The 22,368-nt window shown below is 40.3% G+C and overlaps 1 protein-coding gene across 2 annotated transcripts in view; it reads right to left on the bottom strand.

The window, feature by feature from the left end:
* Window positions 1-22,368, bottom strand: part of CLSTN2 (calsyntenin 2) — a 674,371-nt gene that overhangs the window by 39,391 nt on the left and 612,612 nt on the right. For both annotated transcript variants that reach the window (XM_034781547.1, XM_034781546.1), the window contains exon 9: window positions 8,125-8,287. In XM_034781547.1, the coding sequence (XP_034637438.1) occupies window positions 8,125-8,287 (163 nt within the window). The remainder of the gene's footprint in view (window positions 1-8,124; window positions 8,288-22,368) is intronic.

Below are 22,368 nucleotides of genomic sequence, written 5' to 3'. Positions count from 1 at the left end.
TGTTAGTTGAAAGATATTTTTAATCCAGTCTGATTTAAATATGGCTAAATTACAAAACCAGCACTGTGCCCCGAAAATTCCATGGTGTAATTTCCTGAGGGCTCTAGCATGGCTTTATGGTGCCAGCCCTGCAATGTGGAGCTGCACTGCTGAAGGGGTGCTCTCCGTTATGCAGGGGAAGCATGCCTATTGCTACACACCTACAGAGAGGCTGGTGGTGTGTTGGGAGCTGAGCCATAGCCACATCTCCTTCCTGGATGAAGCAGTGATCCCCACTGAGGTCTCCCTTGTGCCCATAAATGTCTGTGAGATGTCAATCTTGCCCTCAGTGAGAAAAGTGAAATGGATTTCCTTTAACATTAAAGGCATAACAGCACTTTAGACTTAAAATAACACCACCACTTACATCAAAGTCACAGCTTTGACAAAAATTCATCAAACCACAGCTTCATCCAGGAACAGCCTTTTGAAGAGTTGCAATGGAGTTAAATCCCCTTCCCTAAATGTTCACAGGGAAAGTTATTACAAGTACACAAATGTATCATTTAAGGAACAGGTATACTATTATTGAAACATTCACTTCCATATTCACAATTTATCATTAGGGTCCAATTTAGTTACCCTTATACTGAGTAGTAAATTACTTCATGCATATTCTCATTGAAATCAATGATCCTACGTACGGAAGGAAGGTATTACTCATCACTAGGGCCCTACCAAATTCACAGCCCATTTTGGTCAATTTCACAAACATAGGATTTTTAAAATCATCTATTTCATGATTTCAGCTATTTAAATCTGAAATTTTGTGGTGTTGTAATTGTAGGGGTCCTGACCCCAAAAGGATTTTTTTTGGAGGGGGGGCCTTGCGGTACTGCTGCTGGTAGTGGCGCTGCCTTCAGACAGGGCAGCTGCGGGCTGGGAGCCCAGGTCTGAAGGCAGAGCCACCATCAGTAGCAGTGCAGAAGTAAGGATAACATGGTATGTTATTGCCACCCTTACTTCTGCGCTGTTGCTTCTGCCCAACTCTGAAATCAGTGCAGAACTAAGAGTGACAATACTTTGATCCCCCCCTAAAATAACCTTGTGATTCCCCTGCAACTTCCTTTTGGGTCAGGGCCCCCATGAAATCTGTATAGAATAGGGTAAAAGCACACCAAAAAAAACAAAAAACAAAAAAACAGATTTTATGATGTGAGACCAGATTTCATGGTCCATGATGCATTTTTCATAGCCGTGAATTTAGTAGGGCTCTACTCATCACCAATAAGAACGTCAGAAGTGTCCCCTTTTCAATTGCAAAACAACAAAACTGGCTGCAAAGAAGTTATTTATTTGCAGATATTTCTGACAATATTTTGGATACGTGGAAATAAAAGTATAAAGGGAATCTTTATATGTTCTACTCTGTATATGTTCTTATAATGTCCTCATTGCCAAAATATCTGACCACCATAAATATATCATAAAGCAGAATGAGGGACAGAAAGGACAAAACAATGGGTGTGGGGGTTTTTTTTGTCCATTTGTCTGGTTAGTTTTTGCTTTGTAATTCTCTTTAAGATATGGGAAAGATGTATTTGCATTAAAAGAATCCTGGAAAAAGCATGTGGACACAAACAGATTGGCATAAAAATATCATGGAAGTTTAGTTAATTTCTCTGTGCACTTTGGCAATAATAAAAACAAAATTTGGATAGTGTACATTGCAAAAGATTTGTGTATCTGATAAAGTGAAAAGTGAACATGGAAGTGAACTACTGAGAATAAAAGCCCCTACTTAGGAACTCAGTGAAGAATAAAAAGTGTCCTGCGTTTCTATAAAATATTGCTAAATAGTAACATAAAAAACTTGTTGCAAATGGAATTTCCAATAGCAGTATAGAATCAATATGTGATTATGGACAATAATGGTAATAAGAACAAGCATTTTTATTTAGGAGCACGATAATATTCTTCTACTGAGAATAAAAGCCCCTACTTAGGTGCTAGTTCTTAAAGCACTACTAAAATTAGTCACAATTCTTCCATGATTTTCTCACTGGAATGCACAATTAAATGAAATTCCTGAAGACTGACAAAAGCAGGGAATATAGTAGTATTCATTTAGACTACGAGGATGCGTTGGACCCAGTTCTCACTTACACTCTAGTAAATCAGGAGTAATTTCTCTGATGTCACTTGAGTTTTGTTAGAGTTAACCTGGTGTAAGATGAGAATCACAGTCAGGCCCATGATGGATGGCTATCTAGGTCTTCATGGGGAAGAAGACATGAAGGAATGCAAATTCTGGAAATTTGATCTAAAGTAACCTAGTTGGTGCAGATAGGACACTTGATATGTCAAAGTCTCAAGCTTAACTTTATCATATCATAAGTCCAAGAGAACATAAATTTAGAAGATCTACAGCTGCTTTTGAAGCAAGACTCAAGAAGAATCCACAGTGGAACTTTGGCACTTCCTGTATTCCATCAGAACAACTGAAGGGAGAAAGAAGATTCTCTGCGTGTCTGTAAGGACAAATAACTCCCTTAACTCCTCAGAATGGATATGATAAACAATGTCATAAAAACAGGGGGAAAGAATTACTGTGAAACTGAAATGTTATTAGCAGGAAATATTTACGACAAAGAGCAAAATTCTCTCTGTCTGAGTCTCCTACATCAGATCCTACTGTACACCTTTCAGGAATCTGATTTGTCTTGCATACCCCAAGTTTCACCTCACCTAAAATCTACTTGCTTCAAAATCAGACACAAAAATACAAAAGTGTCTCAGCACACTATTACTGAAAAATTGCTTACTTTCTTATTTTAAACATATAATTATAAAATAAATCAACTGGAATATAAATATTGTACTTATATTTCAGTGTATGTATATAGAGCAGTATAAACAAGTCATTATTTGCATGAAATTTTAGTTTCTACTGACTTTGCTAGTGCTTTTCCTGTAGCCCGTTGTAAAACTAGGCAAATATCTGGATGAGTTGATGTACCCTCTGGAAGACCTCTGCATACCCCTAGCGATACACGTACCTCTGGTTCAGAACCACTGTCCTACAGGATGTGCCTTGAGGAAAGACAAGACTAGCAAGCAAGTGGGTGGTTCAATTTTAAGTAAGCTCAACATGGATCCCAGACTAGATGAAAAAACACTGTGGCTGAAAGAGACTCCCCTCTTATAACCTGGACCAAGCTTAGAAGAACAGCTCCTATTTTCCAGGCAAGAAATGAAATCCGTCATATCGAAAATGTCAAATCTTCCATATGAGAAACAGATGTTCCAGTCAATGCTAACACATTACATTAAAAACTTTTGTCCTAGATTTTTATTATGCCCATCAATTGCAATTTTTCTTCTCCTTATCCTCAATTTTTAGATTGCCATTCTTCTACATGACTATGGATACATTTCAGTTATGGCAATCAGCAGCCAGTTCAGTAAGAGAAAGGACTAGATTGTTTTTCTTCAGGTTATTCTAACTGTGTTGGCCTGGATACCTTTTAAGAATAGTTTAACTTTGATGAATAGCTACTATACATACAGAGCTGTAAGAAGACAGGCGTTACAAAAGGCAAAGCAAAAAAGGATGAGTGACTGATACTTTTTGATGCAAGAGATTAAGATTTGAGTTCTGACACTGCTAATTCCTGTTAAAAGGAAGGGGAGGGGGAAAACGGAGTGTAATTTAGTCCACAGAATAAGCTGCTATAATGGCAAATGAAAGAGAAGTACTGTCTGGTGGTCTGAACCCTGGACTAGGGAGTCAGGAATTCCTGATTTATATTCCTTGCCTTGCAACAGATTCTCTTGTGTGGCCTTTAGCAAGGCACCAACCTCTCTGCCTTTTACCATCTGCTCTTAAGTACATCACGCATTGCTATGAGACTATGTTTTGCAAATGCTTTGAAAATGAAAAGCACTACATGAAGGTCAAGCATTTTTTGTTATTGATATGAATGGATTATTCTTAGCTCAGTCACAGTAGCAATAATGTGGTCTTGAAGTGAACATTAACAAGTGTGGTAGAAGCAGCAGTTGACTTTATAATATTAGTAGGTGCTTCACTGAACAAAAGGATGAACATTGGCAGTGGGAAATGGAGTGCCTCTTTATTCCACTTACAATCCACTGAGCCATCAAGCTCAACAAGTCACTGGATAAAATCCAGTCCAAGCCAGAAATAACTGAAAACTGTTACCACTTGCTGTCTGCATGGTGGTCTAATGTATGTGAAATAACTTTGTAGTCTCAGAGCTGTTGGGAGGTTGGACAAATATCTATCAAAAATCCATGATGACATTGCACTTTAATTTTCACCCTTGCCAGCAATCTCGAACAAGGGGTCAAGATGGCCAGGAGACTGACCTATCCTCACTGCTACAGGTGGCCAAACTGGAACTAGGTTGAGGCACATGGATTACTTCTGGAGGAATTCTGCATCCCTGCGAGGGCACAGAATTCATACCTTCTGCAGATTTCTTGGCTCCCCCACAGAAAAATAGGGGAGCCAAGAAATCTGTAGGGAACACATGCCCCTTCCCTGGCAGCCTGGGCATGTCTGCTGGGAGCAGCTGGCAGCAGAGAGCAGATCACCGAGGGGGGGGAGGGAGACTGGGTGCCTCCCTCAATCTGCAGAAAGGCAGTTTTCAGCTTGTGCTTCATCTACTGCTCCATCTGCTTGGTGTAGAGGACGTTGTGGTCCTGCATGTACTGGTGCTTGCCCAGGTCTGTGGTGACCTCGCCCACCTCGGTGTAGAATTGCACATCCGTGTGCCACTTCTTCCCAAATATGATGGCGTTCTTGAGGTGGAAATGCAGCATGATGATCATCTCCCCATCGCAGGGCTGGAACAGTGCATGTTTGATGCTGTTGTACAGAATGTCGACCTTGTCTCCTCACACGGAGGTGAAGCAGAAACCATTGACATGGGCCTCCAGCGAGCCTTGCATCCTCTTCTGGGTGATGTTGGGCCAGATGTACAGGTCCTTTAGCTTGGGGTTGCTCTGGTTCAGGTTAATGATGAGTGAGTCTTGCTTGGCGATGCCCTCCTTCTCCTGCACCTCCTGGGTCTTGTAGCGTTTCTGCACCTCCTTGATGATGCGGAAGGCGTTCTACGGGTTGAGGGACGGCACCGATGTTAAGGGAGTGGGGCTGGGCCTGGGCCTGCATGCGAACAAGTGAGAGAGACTAACTCTGGCCTTGGCTACACTGGCGCTGTACAGTGCTGCAACTTGCTGTGCTCAGGGGTGTGAAAACGCCCCCCCCCCCAGCACAGCGAGTACAGCGCTGTAAAGCGCAAGTATAATCAGAGACTGCAGCGCTACAAGCTATTCCCCTTGGAGAGGTGGAGTACATACAGCACTGAGAGAGCTCTCTCTCGCCACGGCAGCACTGGGAAGTCCTGAGTGTAGCCAAGGCCTCTGTCTCTCTTGCTTGCTGTTGCTGCATCCCAAGCTTGGAGGTGTAGGGCTGTGTGAAACAGGCTCTGTCCCTAAGGCAGAGCAGAAATGTAACAACCAAGCAGGCAGGCTGCTAATGTTCCTATTGTTAGTTAATTGTTCCCATTCTTAGTCAATTAAGGCTCCTTTACCTTGCCAGAGAGGTGTAAAGGAGCCTTATTGTAAATGACAATAACGGAATCCTAAATTAGGAAGGTCTATGTGTTTTCTGGCTTTTTTTTCCCCTGTGCCAGAGAGGCACAAGGGGGTCAGATTACAGCTCAAACTCTATTTTACTTATCCATTTAAAAAAAAAAATCAGGACAATGATTAGCAAAACTGTACGACTTTCATGTGTGAAAGTCTGAGCAATTTAAACATTCTACTTTACAGGACACCAAACAAAATAAAAGTAATGTAATTTAAATGAAAATCCAGGGTGTTGGTTACCAGGTATTTGTAATTTAACTTTCGTGTATTTAGGAAATGCTGAACAGTTATTGTGATTTTTTTCCTGTATAGCAGTTTAAGTAAATTACCAAAATAAGTGAAACTGGTGTGATTATAATGCATTATTTCGACAAATTAAATATGTAGGATTTTGCAGACTTTTGCATTTTTGGTGCAGAATTTTTTTTTTTTTTTGGCACAGAATTCCCCCCAGGACCAATGGATCTTAGAGTGTGAAGATCCCTGCATGCCTGCTACTCATGCAGTATCTCTTCTGTGGGTAAACATAGGATTTCATTTTCATTTTCCAGAACTGTTAACATTTAATATTGTTGATGAGCACAAAGGATGGAATTGTAGGGAAAGAGACAAAGTAATAGTAGAAACTAATGGAGAGAACTGAAAAAGGATAAATGCAACTAAGGGGATGCACAAAAACATATTAAATAGTCCTGCTAAGAAGGATCCAAGATTACTTGCTGATGGGTGCAAACATCCAAAAGAAGTTTCTTCATCAAGGATTCTGGAAGTATTTGGAAATGCAACATCATTCTTTATTACTGATACCTACTTAAAAACCCTAAATTCACTGGATCTTTGCAGATTCCATACACCCAAGGAAAGAATGGAAGGAAGTTGAGTTTAGTTATGCTCCCAAACTTTATGGAAAACATATAGTAAATGACAGAGCAAGCTGGTAAGGTGGATATAGGAGGAGGTGTGAGTTATGTCCCTAACTTGACATACTACAGTCAGCCATTTTGTGTGTTAACCACTGCTAGCTAAAAACCAAATACCAGATAGCTAGAAATAATTTTAGGGCTCTAAAAGAGAAGGCCAAACAGCTACATAAATGCAGTTTTCCTAATTGAAATAAATAAATAAAAAGAAAACAAAAAGTTAATATACCTTAAAAATAAAAGAAAATGTTTAAACAGCTGATCTTGGTTTTAAGTGCCCTTGTCATAAACATTGTTATTGTTATAACTAAAAATGCTTTAATAATAAAAAAACATGAAATTTCCTAAATTTAAAAAAATGGTAACCCACTGGACATGGCTATAATAATCCACTAAAATTATTATAAATTATGTGCTTTATTTAAATTATCTATAAAAATTAAGGAAAAAAAACACTTTGGAGCAGTCCAAAAAAGCTTTTCTTTGGGCAAGGAGTTAACACCTAAACTCCCCATCAGCTGGACAGAAGGAGGGTCCCCGAAGACCGGCTGGTAATTACTCAAGACCATCTCAAACTGTGGGTAACTATAATGTTTGGGGTGCTCTAAACCTATTGCTATCATATATGCATGTTTATTTAAAGCCTAATAAAAAAGTAGTTTTACATAAAAGCACTCTGGTTTTCATTATTTATTAAACAAAGAAGTTGTGTTCCCATTGATTTATTCCTAACACCACCTTAAAACAAAACAAAACACAGTTATGTTACCATTGCTTTGGGTTCAAAAAACCCTGGGTAACAGGAGAGAGAAAACATTTAACAGAAAGGGAATACATCCCCTGGGAAAGTATTTTTCCCTGTGTTGAGCAAATTGTACACGTTGTTCTATTTTATATTAGGAAGTTGTTTTTTTTAAAGTTAGATTCCTGTGCATGAGTAGACGGCAACAGAGGGAAGGTTAACAATGGAAATCTAACTGAAAAAAGTTAACTTTAGAGGAAATCTGATGGAGAAAGTTCCCAGTGCATGAAAAAGATGTGAAATAAGAGACAGAAGTACAAGTGGCATAAGGACAGGAAGGAGTACTGGGAAGAATTCATGCATAAGGGGAGCAGGAGGCAAGTAAGGCTAATATATAAGCAGGGCAAGTTGTGTAGGGTTTTGAGGACATGAACAATATTTGGAGGGGCTTGAAGCTGGAGACCAAAAAGGAGGTTAGAGAACTCAAGACAAAAGGTAATGAAGATTAGCCTCATCTCAGTACATGCACAATGCAAGCCAAGTACATTATTGGATAATGGAAATATAGGGCCTGCTTCTGCTCTCAGTTCCACTACTTTTACCACTGTGGAACTTCATTGATTTCAGCAGTGTTTCTTCTGTTTTATACCAGTGTAAGTGAAAGCAGAATCAGCTCCCGTCAGCCCCCCAATTCCTTAAAAAAATTATTCTTGGTGCACTTCACTTGAGAGAGGCAGACAGGGAAAAAGACACTTTAAACGGGATTTAAATACTTTCTCTCAGTTTATGCACCCTTGATTGTGTTACCTTGCCAGCAAGCACCAACAGTTAGCTGCATGGCTATGTGTGATGGATGAATAGGCCAATCATTTGTCACAAGGTAAGGCTCATATGTCGTGCCGTCCATATACAAGGTAACCACAGGAAACTCAACATTGACGACGTAGTAGTGCCATTCTTTATCACAAATCTGAATAATAAAAGAAATGAAAGAAGAACTTTAGACCCTTTTGTCCTGCTGCTATTTTCATGCAGAATAAAAATTCTTTTGATCATGTTATTTCCAAGACCTGGAATTCTACTGGTAGAAGCAGATAACAATTACTGCTCTTTTCCAGCCTAAAGTGCAATGTTAATATTTTCATGGATACATTTTTGACACAATGCTATAGTATTTAGCCTGTAACTCTGTGGTTACATCTCTACACAGGCTGGTCAAAGAGGAGACCTCTCATTGAAATTAACAAAAGTCAAACCAATGCTGACAAATATCACAACTGGCACGCACGTGTAACACATTTTAAACAAATTCCTCTTAAAACACATTCTTTAAAGCGATGGAGCAGAGTGAAAATTCAATGAGTTTCGCACTTGTTGTGCATCCTTACATTACTTAAGTCAGATTAATTAGTTAATGCAGCAGAATAGTTAATGTTTGTACAGACTTTCAAGAATACAAAGCTCTATAAAAGAGCTCAATAGTGTTTTTTGTATCTGACCATGATTATTCTAGACATCCCTTTTTTCTTTAAATTAGGAAAGAATTTATTGCTCAGGGTGTTGATGAATTATTAGCACTTGTTTGACCCAAACATTATTATTTATTAATATAAATTGTATTGCCTTGGTGCCTAAGGGCCTCAGTCCATTGCCCTAGGCACTGTATTAATGGAACAAAAAGATGGGACCTGCCTCAAAGAGCTTTCAATCATGGTTTGGGCAGGTAACATGAAAGTTTCTTCATGCAAATCTATCAATGCAACTCAGTCCCAGCCAACATTTTAGCTGCTATTTCAAATGCGAGATCCTATTCTGTCTTGAACAGCAGTGCCCTCAGCTAATTCCATACTTCAACTTCTTTTGAGAAGAGAATGCCAGCCATGCCAATTCTTGTGTGATCATTTGTGAGATGGACGGGGTTAAAATGAGACTACCACACCCATTTGCACTTGTAACAAAAATACAGATTTGAAACAGGCCTCCAGATATGAAAGTCTATGCAAACCCCATTGCATTCCTAGCTTCCTGATCCTTTCATGAAATCTTTCAGATTTTCAAGTTCAAAGGCATAACTCACAATAAAGTGAGAGTGTAAAAAATGTGTTTTTAAAGATGAAACAGGTTCAGTCATTACTTGCAACTTTGAAGTCTGTACAGATAATTGTTTTCATGTTTTAAGAAAGTGAAACACTTGAATGCAGATATTGTCCCTGTTTCCCTGAGGCTAGCAGAAAGGTAAGCAATGTTAAAGGGTAACAACTTTGTCCTCAGTTGGGTTAAATGTTATCTGTAGCAATATCTGCCCTTTGAAAGAAAAGCTAATGTTTTGTTCCAGAAGACATTTCAACAACAGCTTAATCACTTCCATTTCAAATGGATACATTTATTGTTGTGGACATCGTAGCCAAACAGCAAGAGATAAACGCAGCAACGTGCTGCTGAAGCCTTCCTTTCCTAAGCAATATAGAACACAAATGTTTTCTGAAGGTTAAATGAACTAAAACCAAAATTGAAAGTAAATAAATTGGAAAACTGAAAACTCTTTTGAACAAACAGCAACAACAAATAAGATTATTCAGTCTGCCCCTTCAAAGAAAAGCAGTGTTTCAAGATTCCTGAACTAATTGTGATGCATCATACCTACAGGTGTCTATCTCATTACATAAAAGAAAATGATTGATGTGGCTGGATATGAAATACTGTCAACACATGACAAGCCTCAGAGGTTATAGTCTACAAATTTCTGAGGGCTCCCCACAGGTGCCTCTTTTTGCTGTTATAAACAATACTCTTTGGGAGATATCAAGTACCACTGCAGATGAGCAATCCTTGCTATATCCAAACAAAGAACAAGGACATTTTAAAATGATAAAGAGAAACACTCTGGGGAACTCTTGTGGTATATTGTAACAACCTGTGAACATGCAGCTAGTTGGATTGCTCAATTGATTGAACAATCAGATAATTATACAGAAACAAAAGATTAAATCACTGTGTTGAACCAGGAGATGATTCCATTTAATCTAGTACCCTGGATCTGATCAGTACTGGATTCTTCAGAGAAATATGTAGGTGTCCATCATGTACAAAATTACATGTCTATAGGGAAATTTATAGACTATATGATGTGTTATTTTTAATACCTTAGGGGTAAAGGACTAATAGTTCAAAGAAACCACGGCCTAAGTAACAGCATCTGCTTCTTCACTATGCTAACAGGAGTGTAACCAGCTCTGATCCTAAATTTGCACTGGAACACAAAGTATATACTTTGGTAGTCTATGTATTTTGTGTCCTTGATTCTGATCTCATACCATTACAAAGCAAGAGTGACTCCATTGAGAGCAACCAAGTTATGACTGTATAAAATAGCCATGAAATGACAATGGGGCCCAGCATGCTTCACACTCACGCTCTCAATTTAGAATTGTGTCATTCTCACTGCAGTGGGAAATCACAGCGGAGAAGGCCTCCTAAGACTACAGACTTGACAATGTGCTAGACCGGGGTGGACAAGGCAGAAAGGTCAAATGGGCACACAGAAGTGAATGGGCTTGCATAGAATTTGGTCAAAAGAACTTTATACCAGTTTAGCACAATATGAATGTTTCTTACGTTTCCAAACAAACAAAAAGAAAGACACCACATTTTGGGTGGTTATATATATATAAACACTTTTTAGTCTCTGGACTACATCAGTCACTGATTTTTATGGCTAATTTTATTTCTGCTGCATTCTGTTGTGAACCTAGAACTGACATGTGCCACACTGGCTGTGAAGAACTCCAGAAACACCCACCCACCCTTTTTGAGGGCCATTTAAGTGCTACTAATTTTGCAAGCACCACTATTATGGTCACCACTTTTACAAGACTGATAAATTTTGTTAAAAGTATGCCTTATGAGATGATATTCGAAAAGCCATAATCTGCTGAATATCATTATCCTGTTAAAATGTGTGTATCACTGTATGAGAAGTTATTAGATTCTACCATGTATCATTGTTATAACATGCTCCAAGGTCAAGACAAGCAGGCACAAACCAGTTTTTTCAGAGAGTAAGACACACTAGCACCCTCCCAGGTATTAAAAGAGTGATCATTGGCTTAAATAGCCCTTCGTCAGCAACAAGGTTTAAAGAAGAAATTTACATTTCAACCCTCAACCCTCCAACAAGAGACTAGTTGTCACCTGCACCCCAGTTGGTGGTAATCCTCAAAGAGAGGAGAGTGGTCTAAGAGAGAGAGACAGTGCCCTCCACTTCACCTCTCCTCCTCCCAACTCTCTGCTCATCTCTCAAATGCTGAATTAAGGGGGTGTGATCCCAGGCTGGAAGGAGACCCAGCCTGTGAAATTTACAGCAGTGTATGGTGAGACAAAACCTTTGCTTTTAAGTTGACTTAGATTGTTAAGGGCAACAGAGGGTCCTGTGGCGCCTTTGAGACTAACAGAAGTATTGGGAGCATAAGCTTTCGTGGGTAAGAACCTCACTTCTTCAGATGCAAGTAATGGAAACCTCCAGAGGCAGATATTACTTCCATTACTTGCATCTGAAGAAGTGAGGTTCTTACCCACGAAAGCTTATGCTCCCAATACTTCTGTTAGTCTCAAAGGTGCCACAGGACCCTCTGTTGCTTTTTACAGATTCAGACTAACACGGCTACCCCTCTGATACTTAGCTTGTTAAGTTAGTGTTAGGGTAATATGCAAACTTATTTTCTTTGGTAGCCAATCCTGACTTTTATGTACCATAATTTGTAATTACTTAAAATCTTTCTGTAGTTAATAAACTTCTTATTGTTTTATCTTAACTAGTGTATTTGGACTGAAGTGTGTGGGAAACCCTTTGAGATAACAAGGTTGGAGCATATATCATTTTCCTTTGATGAGATGGACTTTCTATGTGCTTGCATTGTTCTGTAGTGTGCTGGACAATACAAGACACACATTTTGGGGGAACAAGACTGGGACTAAGAATTTGCAGGTGTCTCCCTTTATGTAAGTGAGGAATGACTGGTCAGAGTGCTCGTGGGTTTAGCTGGGAGTGAATTTGCATGCTGCAGGTTGTGTGAGCAGACCAGCAGTGGATGTTCTGACAGCAAAGCAGTGTAAAAGGCACCCCAGGCTAGAGAGTTAAGGGAACACTGCTGTTCAGTGGTACAGACTGTGCCCTAGGGAATGTCAAAACCACCTACCTACCTACATTTCAGAACATTAGATAGCATATTTTATGTAGCCTGGACAAATCCCAGCATTATCAGATGCATCCATTTCATTGCACTAACAAATTTAAGAGCCTAGGGCCAGATTTTCACAGGTATTTAGACACAAAAATGCAGGTTGGTGCTTAGTGGAATTTTCAAAAACATCTGAGCAGGTTAGGTACCTAACTCCTGTATTATTTCAATGGGAGTTACGTGCCTAGGTGCTTTTGAAAATCCTACTAGGCACTTATTTGCATCTTCAGGCACCTAATAACCTTTGAAAACTTGCTCTGGGTCCTTTATAGAAGTGGATACATTAGAAGAAGCTAATGGAATTATCCAAGACAACAGGACTTAATTCCAATCACTCAGAGCAGCCGCAGTGGGTATTTCATGCGTGGCCATGTTTCAAGAAATAAAATGATGAAATAAATAATGGCAGGATGTAATTTGTTGTATAGCCATTTCAGACACCTTTTCTGAACCTGTTGAAGCCAATTTGTTTTCCCACATGCATTCTACTGTGGCAACAGAACATAATGCAACCACTACAATGAAGCCGTTAAAGTAAAATGTCAAAATATACTGGTTTGGCAAATCAAGATTTTTTTAATCAGATCTGGTAAGAAATTTTTAAATACCCTAATTTATAACGCCATCCTAGTGAGATTTTACAGATGAGCAAACTTGACCTTAAAAGACTGCTGGGTGGCCAGGGTAGTCTAATCACTTTATCATGTCAGTCTGCCTCTCCAGTTCATTAATCAAATCACAACTAAATAATCAGCTTGGAGGCTCAATGGTATTTATAGCCATCAGGATGCATTTTATATAATAGAGAGCTGAGGAAGCTGACCTGGAACAACGTTTCCTCAGCTCTCGTCCACTCACGCCCCTTCTCTACCTATGCTACATTGATGACATCTTCATCATCTGGGAAGGAGACTCTGGAAGAATTCCACCACAATTTCAACAGCTTCCACCCCACCATCAAACTCAGCCTGGACCAATCTACACAGGAGGATCACTTCCTAGACCCAACGGTACAAATAAGTGACAGTCACGTTAACACCACCCTATACTGAAAACCCACCAACTGCTATGCCTACCTTCATGCCTTCAACTTCCATTCTGGACACACCACACGATCCATCATCTACAGCCAAGCGCTGAGGTACAACCGCATTTGTTCCAACCCCTCAGAGACCAACACCTACAAGATCTTCACCAAGCATTCTCAAAACTATGATACCCGCATGAGGAAATAAGGAAACAAATCAACAGAGCCAGAAGTGTACCCAGAAGCCTCCTGCTACAAGACAAGCCCAAGAAAGAAACCAACAGAACTCCACTGGCCATCACCTACAGGCCTCAGCTAAAACCTCTCCAATGCATCACCAGTGATCTACAACCCATCCTGGGCAACGATCCCTCGCTTTCACAGTCCTTGGGAGGCAGGCCAGTCCTCGCCCACAGACAACCCACCAACCTTAAGCATATTCTCACAGCAACTACACACTGCACCATAGTAACTCTAACTCAGGAACCAATCCATGCAACAAACCTTGATGCCAACTGTGCCCACATATCTACACCAGTGACATCATCACAGGACCTAACCAGATCAGCCACAACATCACTGGTACATTCACCTGCACGTCCACCAATGTAATATACGCTATCATGTGCCAGCAATGCCCCTCTGCTATGTACATCGGCCAAACTGGACAGTCCCTATGTAAAAGGATAAATAGACACTGTCATAACTATAAAGGGAAGGGTAACAGCTCTCCTGTGTACAGTACTATAAAATCCCTCCTGGCCAGAGACTCCAAAATCCTTTTACCTGCAAAGGGTTAAGAAGCTCAGGTAACCTGGCTGACACCTGACCCAAAGGACCAATAAGGGGACAAGATACTTTCAAATCTTGGGGGGGGGGGCTTTTGTTTGTGCTCTTTGTTGGGAAGTCGTTCGCTCTTGGGACTGAGAGGGACCAGACATCAATCCAGGTTCTCCACATCTTTCTAAACAAGTCTCATATTTCAAACTTGTAAGTAAACAGCCAGGCAAGGCGTGTTAGTTTTTACTTTGTTTTCTCAACTTGTAAATGTACCTTTTACTAGAGTGTTTATCTCTGTTTGCTGTACTTTGAACCTGAGGCTAGAGGGGGGTCCTTGGAGCTCTTTAAGTTTGATTACCCTGTAAAGTTATTTTCCATACTGATTTTACAGAGATGATTTTTACCTTTTTTCTTTAATTAAAAGTCTTGTTTTTTAAGAACCTGATTGATTTTTTCCCCTTGTTTTTAGATCCAAGGGGGTTGGATCTGTATTCACCAGGAGTTGGCGAAAGGAAGGAGGGGGAATGGTTCATTTCTCCCTGCTTTAAGATCCAAGGGGGTTGGATCTATATTCACCGGGGAATTGGTGAAGAGTTTCTCAAGGCTTCCCAGGGAAGGGAATCCACTTGGGAATGGTGGCAGCGGACCAGATCTAAGCTGGTAGTTAAGTTTAGAAGTCTTCATGCAGGCCCCCACAATTGTACCCTAAAGTTCAGAGTGGGGAAGCAGCCTTGACAGACACAAGTCAGATATTAGGAATGGCAATATACAAAACCTGTAGGAGAACACTTCAATCTTCCTGGACACACACTACCAGATTTAAAAAGGGAGCCATCCTGCAGCAAAAAAACTTCAGGACCAAACTTCAAAAAGAAACTGCTGAGCTTCAGTTCATTTGCAAATTTGACACCATCAGCTCAGGATTAAACAAAGACTGTGAATGGCTATCCAACTACAAAAGCAGTTTCTCCTCCCTTGGTGTTCACGTCTCAACTGCTAGAAGAGGGCCTCATTCTCTCTGATTGAACTAACCTCGTTATCTCTAGACTGATTCTTGCCTGCATATTTATACCTGCCTCTGGAAATTTCCACTACATGCATCTGACGAAGTGAGTATTCACCCACGAAAGCTTATGCTCCAATACGTCTGTTAGTCTATAAGGTGCCACAGGACTCTGTCGCTTTTTACAGATCCAGACTAACCCCTCTGTCACTTTAAACTGATGTTTTTCTCTTTCATTCAATAAAAGCCATTTATCTCCTCTTCCCTAGTAACTGCTGCATTCATCGTCCTTGAAATGTAACCCACCTCTCCAAACACACACAATGCAGCATCCTTGTGTAAAATCAGTAATGTTTAAGGGACACACACATTGCTTTTTTTTTTTTTTTAAACCCTACTATTCCTAGTCCAACTAAAATTACTGCCAAGGAAGTGAGGTAGAGATGGAAAATGATCCCTTTTTGAAAGATGTTTACTTTGTGCATTTGACAGCACTTTGTGTTTGGTTAGTATCACTGTTCCCTTATATGGTCAGTCAGTCATGCCTCCCCCAACAATTTATTTGTATGGGAATTTCCAGGACAGGGAATCCTGGGATTTACAGCACAATTTGTTCCTCGGAATTGTGTTGTAAGATAAAACGCAAGTTGAAACCACTGTTCCCATAGGAATCAATGGTATAAAGGTGGGATTGGTTCCTGAACCAAGGCCTGATACACTATTTTCACCATAATAACCCAGATTTTTGTACTAAATAAATGACAAATGTAGTAACATCAATGTAGTTATTTGGTAAACTGCATTCAAATAAACATATAAAATTGCATATGCTTTGAGTGCACCAAGGCCCAGGGAACCTGACTGCAGAGGCTTCAGCGAACCTGGCCAGAGAGGTGTCTCAGTGGGGGAGGGTGCCTAGGGGATGGACTTATAAGTAAGGCTAAGATTATATCACAGAGGTCATGGAAGTCATGGAATCTGTGACTTCCAAAGATCTGTGACATTTTCCGCTTTAGCCCCAGGGCGGTGGGGCTAGAGCTGACAGTCAGCAGAGGCCCTGGAGCTCTCACCTACTATGGGCAGCAGGGTCCCTGCAACTCCCAGCTGCCAGCTCTGAAGCTCTGAGCCATGGCAGGGGGATCCACACAGCTCCCAGCTGCTGTGGGCATCGAGGGACCACAGCATTCTCAGCCACCACCCCAGATCTCTGAGCCACTGCGGGTGCCTGGGGGACTCCGGAGCTGCAGCAGTGGTGGATCCTGGATTCCCCCCCCCATACCCATTTTGTCACTGTTATTTTCAGTAAAAGTCAGGGAAAGGTCACGGGCTTCCATGCATTTTTATTGCCTGTGATATGTCCATGACTTACTAAAAATAACTGACAAAATCTTAACCCTACTTATAAGAGGTGGATTACAATAATCTCAACTTCATCCAAAAATATTGTTCAATCATCCACACATGCAGCATGTAAATATTAAACTGAGTTACAATTTTTAAAATAATGTGAGGTTTCAGAGTAGCAACCGTGTTAGTCTGTATCCGCAAAAAGAACAGGAGTACTTGTGGCACCTTAGAGACTAACAAATTTATTAGAGCATAAGCTTTCGTAGACTACAGCCCACTTCTTCGGATGCATATAGAGTGGAATAAATAAATAAATATTTATTCCACTCTATATGCATCTGAAGAAGTGGGCTGTAGTCTAATGCTCAGCCACTGGAATATAGAGTCATTCTCACTCTGTGTCTGGCCCAATGCACATACATACCAAGTGCACCAGCGTCAATGGGAGAGATAGATAAAGACCCACTTCAGAATATCCCTTAGTCCAGTGGTGAAGGCACACTCACCTGAGAGGTGGGAAATCCCTGTTTAAATCCCTTCTCCACATCAGGCAGGGAACTGAACTGGGATCTCCCACATCCTCAGTCAGTACCCCAACCACTAGGCTAAAGGTAATAAAGGAGGTCACCTCTATTGTCATGCTGTCCCGCAGTGGCTCAAGAATGTGAGTACCAACCTCAGGGCAGGCTGTTAAGAAACAGGGCACCAACCCCAAATTGACCGAGTTCTATATTTAGATTCCACCAACCAAGTACCAAGTATAAACTCCTCAGGCACTACAGCAGCCTAACCATGGAGTTACAGACAGTCCCCCCTTGGGTACTTCAATCTATCTTGTCACCTTGGCAAACTTGCCTTTGAGATAGATGCTCCCTTACATCAAATATCACAATAGTATTCGAGTTATTCCCAGTGCCAAATGACCAGTCACTTACCCCAGGTCAATTGCACCTTAGATTTTACACCAAAGATAATGCTCAAAGCCAATCCTACAATAAACTATCTATGGATTTATTCATTAGGAAAAGGAAATAAGAGTAATTCACAAGGTTAATGCAGGTAAACATACACACACAAATGAGTTACAGTCTTAAGTTTCAAAAGGCAATAGAAGCTTCTCTAATAAGCAAGCTCTATCCAAACCCAGGCTAAACACAGGATCTCTTGCTTATGCCTAGAAAACCTTGCCTCGCGAGTCCAAGCAGTATAGAGATACAGCTCCTCCTTGTTAAGGCTATTTATTCCTACCCTCTTTCTGCTTCAAGTTGCAGTCTTAGCTGATGGGAGAAATTCACTTTCATGTGAATTCATGGGGTGGTGGAAGAGCATTCAAAGTCTTTTGTCCTCTGATGTTCCACAATAGTGTCCGTGGGCCTTCTCTGTTGGGCAGGACCTAACACCTTCTTTTGGAAGCATTTCACACTAATTCATGTCTCTTTCCTGTCTGGTGAGTTACAGAGGCTTACAGTGCAAATGCTCAAGTATTACCCTACAATATGGGATAGAGATGTTCTAAGTGAGATTAATACAGGCAGGAACTTACAAGCATTCATAAAGTCTAAACACATTTTTATAATTCTGATACCTATTTTAACAATAGTAACACACAGATGAGTCAGACTAATTCCAGCTATGTATTTATTGTTCAGTTGAGGTTCTGGCACCTGGTTTGCCAGCATCACATCCACTTCCTCCTTTGACACCACCACCCCCGCCCAAGCTGTTTTGTTTAGAGTTCAGTGTGATCAGAGCATACCTACCAAATCAGGGATCCACAGGCAAAACAGGCATTTCCCTGCTTGTTCTTCACCTGGTTTGAGGATCGTGCTGGGGTTTAGGCAGGAGATAGATATCTGGGTGCCTGCTTGAGGCAGCAGTGCACATGCCCACAGGCACTTAAATTTCTGTCTATGAAACATTTACAGTAAAAAATTAGCTGCATAGTGATTTTAAGCACCTACAGGGTTAGGCAGCAGTTGAACAGGGGTTTTATGGATTATAGTAATACCTAAATCTATAGGTCTATTATGGGAGTTGGTGGGTAAGGTTCTGTTTTCTGAGATGTGCAGGTCACACTAGATGGTTCCTTCTGGTCTTAATGTCTATTACTCTAATTTTGGGGTTTAGGTGACCAAGTCCCTTTGTTGATCTGGTCTTATGTGCTTTAATTTAGCCATCTGTAAAATGAATATAGCAATAATACCTATTCACATGGGAGAAGTTATGAAGTTTAACTAATGCTCCAAAAGCAGTGCCTTTAAGGTGATTGGCTGAAAATGCTACATACAAGAATCATCATTATTAAGGCTATGATTTAATCATGGGTAAGTCATGGGCAGAAAACAAAAAAATGACAGCCCCTGACCTGTCCATGATTTATGCCATAAATACCCCTGATTGAATCTTGGTGGGGGGGGATGGTGTAGGGGAGGAACCCTGGGGAGGGGGGCCACTGCTGCTACAGCCATCACCAGAGGAGAAGCCCCAGGGACTCCACTGCTGCTCTGGCCCCCGCTGTGGAGGAGGGGGAGCCCAGACATCACCAGGGTGCGGGAGCCCCGAGGGGCCCACTGCAACTGCCCCAGCCTCCCCGGGATCGCTGCCAGGGCCAGCCGCATCAGCCACTACTCGGGCGGTCTCCGGTGCCAGCTGCATTGGCTGCTGCTCGGGCGGTCGGCCTGGGGCTGCCAGAGCAGTGGCCAGTGCGGCTAGCCCCGGGGCCAGGGCCGCTCCAGCAGCAGCTGGTGCGGCTGGCTCTGGGGCAGAGCTGCTCCAGCAGCGGCCCATGTGGATCTGTAACTTCCGCAAACTCCAAGACAGACACTGAGCCCTAATCATTATTGAACATGACCATTCTTAATTGAAATACTTTACTTTTACAATCTCATTGACATCAACACAGATGGGCCTGTATAGTTCAGGAAAATTTGGGTACTTTTAACAGGGTAGTCCCACCTAACCCTACAGAATGTAGATCATGTCTCCCAACTGATGTATATCACCACCTGGAATGTCACTCCAAGATGTATTAGCCTTACAGCAGCATATCTGTTTGCAAGATCATGCAGGAGTACTTCACTAGCACTTTTCTTCCATCATTGTCACATTCTTCTTGGTGACCTTTCAAGCTGCTGATTTTCTACTGCTCAGCGGTACTGCAAACTTTTGTATTTTAGGCCACTGTTTACTATCAAGACTATAATGGAGAAGGTTATTATTGTCAATTTAAATAAATAAAGATCATTAATAAAGGAGCAACCAAAACCAGATAGGCATTGGGATGCCTAAACTACCTGAATAATGAGAGATCTCTACTTCTCAGTAAGACAGGTATGCTGGGGACTATGATTGTGAATTACATCATTTCCTACAGTAACACATTAGAAAAGGAGTACTGCTGGGAGTAACGTTACCTTGTAACTCTGAAAATGCTGTTCTCCCTGTATCAGTATCATAGGCCCTTTCAATATTTTTTACAAGCTCTTCTAGAGATGTGCAACTGTATTGAAAGGGAGGAAAGTCTTTAATGGCTTTGTTACTAATGAGTTAGAGGTATCAAGCCTCTTCCTCATCAATAGGACAAATATTGATCTTAATAATGTTCTCTTAACTCCGTACATTTACTGTATTTATTATGCAGCAGGTCATACAGTGACTAATATATTTACCTGAATCCCGCTAGATTTCGCTATACGATACATGCACATGGCTTATACATAAATTTCCACTGTTGTACAGTTTTCCAATTTGTAAGTATGTCTCTATAGAGTTTATAGAGGTCATCATTGTGAAAAGTTGGTAAACATGCAGGGATGGTTCAGGCTCTGCATTTTTATTTGACTTTACTAGAGAGGATAACAAATGCAGCTAGGAGAATTTCCCTTTGATCCTTTGCTTATGGGAATTAGCATTATCCACTCAGCCACAGCACCCAGATCAAACATTTTGCCCTGCTATGAAAGAGGCGACATGCTTTGTAAATCTACTTCACAGTTTCACCCTTTACCATTCTACAGAATATAAACCATAGATGTTGGTTGGGTGGGGGAAGAGATATTAATCTGGGCTTAAAAAGAAATACCACTTTTTTCAATTTATAAAATAATCCTTTTTGAAAGAGCTTTGTTAAAATTTACATATTCTGACACCATCCTTTTATGCAGAGGACAGAAGACAGATAGTTAAATGGATCCAATATATTTTAATGAAAAAAGATATCATTAGAACACTCAGCACCAAGTACATACTATGTGTCATCACTGTACTGCATACAAACTATGGCTCCCAGGGTAATAGAGTCTGAAGGTTCCAAAAGACAGCTTCATCTATATCTTCTATGGGTAGTTTATGCCTAAAGCACAGAACCAGTATTTGAAAAGAAATCCAAAGGAGGAAATACTTGTTATTAATTCAGAAATTCCTGTGTCTCTGGATTTAAATTGAATTTCCCAGCCTGAAAATATTTTTTTTCTACATATGCCACCTAAGTCAAATGTGAGAAGAACTGTAGGTATTCTGTTTGGGAAATAAGTCATTGTGCATGAGATTGATGAATTTTGCATGAATGTGACCCAAAAGGTGAGTTTTCCCTCCATCCTGCTGTGGATTAAATGTATTGTTCCTTATGAACAGAAAACACTATAGAAGAAATCAAATGAGCTTTTAGATTTTATTTTAGAAAATAATTTTAATTGTTTTCGAGTCTCATCTATTAGAAAATGATTGTTAAAGCATGTTAATGTAAAACAAGCTGATGAATATCCAAATGTCCCAAGCTGATAATCACAAGGGGTTAGTTATATAAATATCTACAGGTCTTCTGTTTATTGCAATCCTTTTATTATACTTGTGCTACTCTTTCTTCACATAAATCTCTTCTCTGTTAAATCTCCTTAGCAGAGAGGTTCATGGGTAATGCTGACTGATTAATGTGAGCAAATAAGTTATTCAAATGATTTCACTTCTATTTCCTTCCCCGTATGGTCAGTAAGCAGCTTATGATTTCCTCTGATTTCTGGTTCAGAAATATTTGCCGAATATTTTTGGCAAATACATCTCAGTCTGTAGATTTCTTTGAGTAATTCACTGCATGCATTCCATATTCAAGCTGACAAGCTGGTTAGTTTTTCATTGGAGATGGGTCACTTGGTATATTTCTGTTTTCTAATAGGATGAGCATAGCCATAAGAATCAGGTTCCAGGGATGAATAGACAGGTCTATAAATGCCAAATTCATTTTTTCAGAGTATTACCCAATACACACTTACAATGGGCTGGCAAGCATATTCATTTTCTGGAGGAGTCATTGAAACACAAGAAGGGTGCAAAAAATCTAATCAAATCCATCTAACATTAATCATTGCAGAATTGTTATTTTTCTTTGTTTCAGTAACTGTTCTGTGTCTATTCCCTTTCCACATTCACATTTAACATCCAGTTATTGGCTGCATAGGCCAGCCTTATTTAATCTAAACATTACTGCCCTGACAAGAATTTTAACTGACTTTTGTGGCAAAGCCTCAGCCCACTATTCATGATTATGTAGAACTGTTTAGATTGCAAAAAACAAGTCACTAATAGATCTACAGACTCTTCATAACATTTATAATAAAACTGTAAAAAAAATTTTTTTTGCCCTTTTTTTTTTTTTTTTTTTT

The sequence above is a fragment of the Trachemys scripta genome, chromosome 9, assembly GCF_013100865.1.
Source record: "Trachemys scripta elegans isolate TJP31775 chromosome 9, CAS_Tse_1.0, whole genome shotgun sequence".
In the NCBI taxonomy this organism is placed as follows: Eukaryota; Metazoa; Chordata; order Testudines; family Emydidae; genus Trachemys; species Trachemys scripta.
This window is presented reverse-complemented; position numbering and strand designations above follow the sequence as displayed.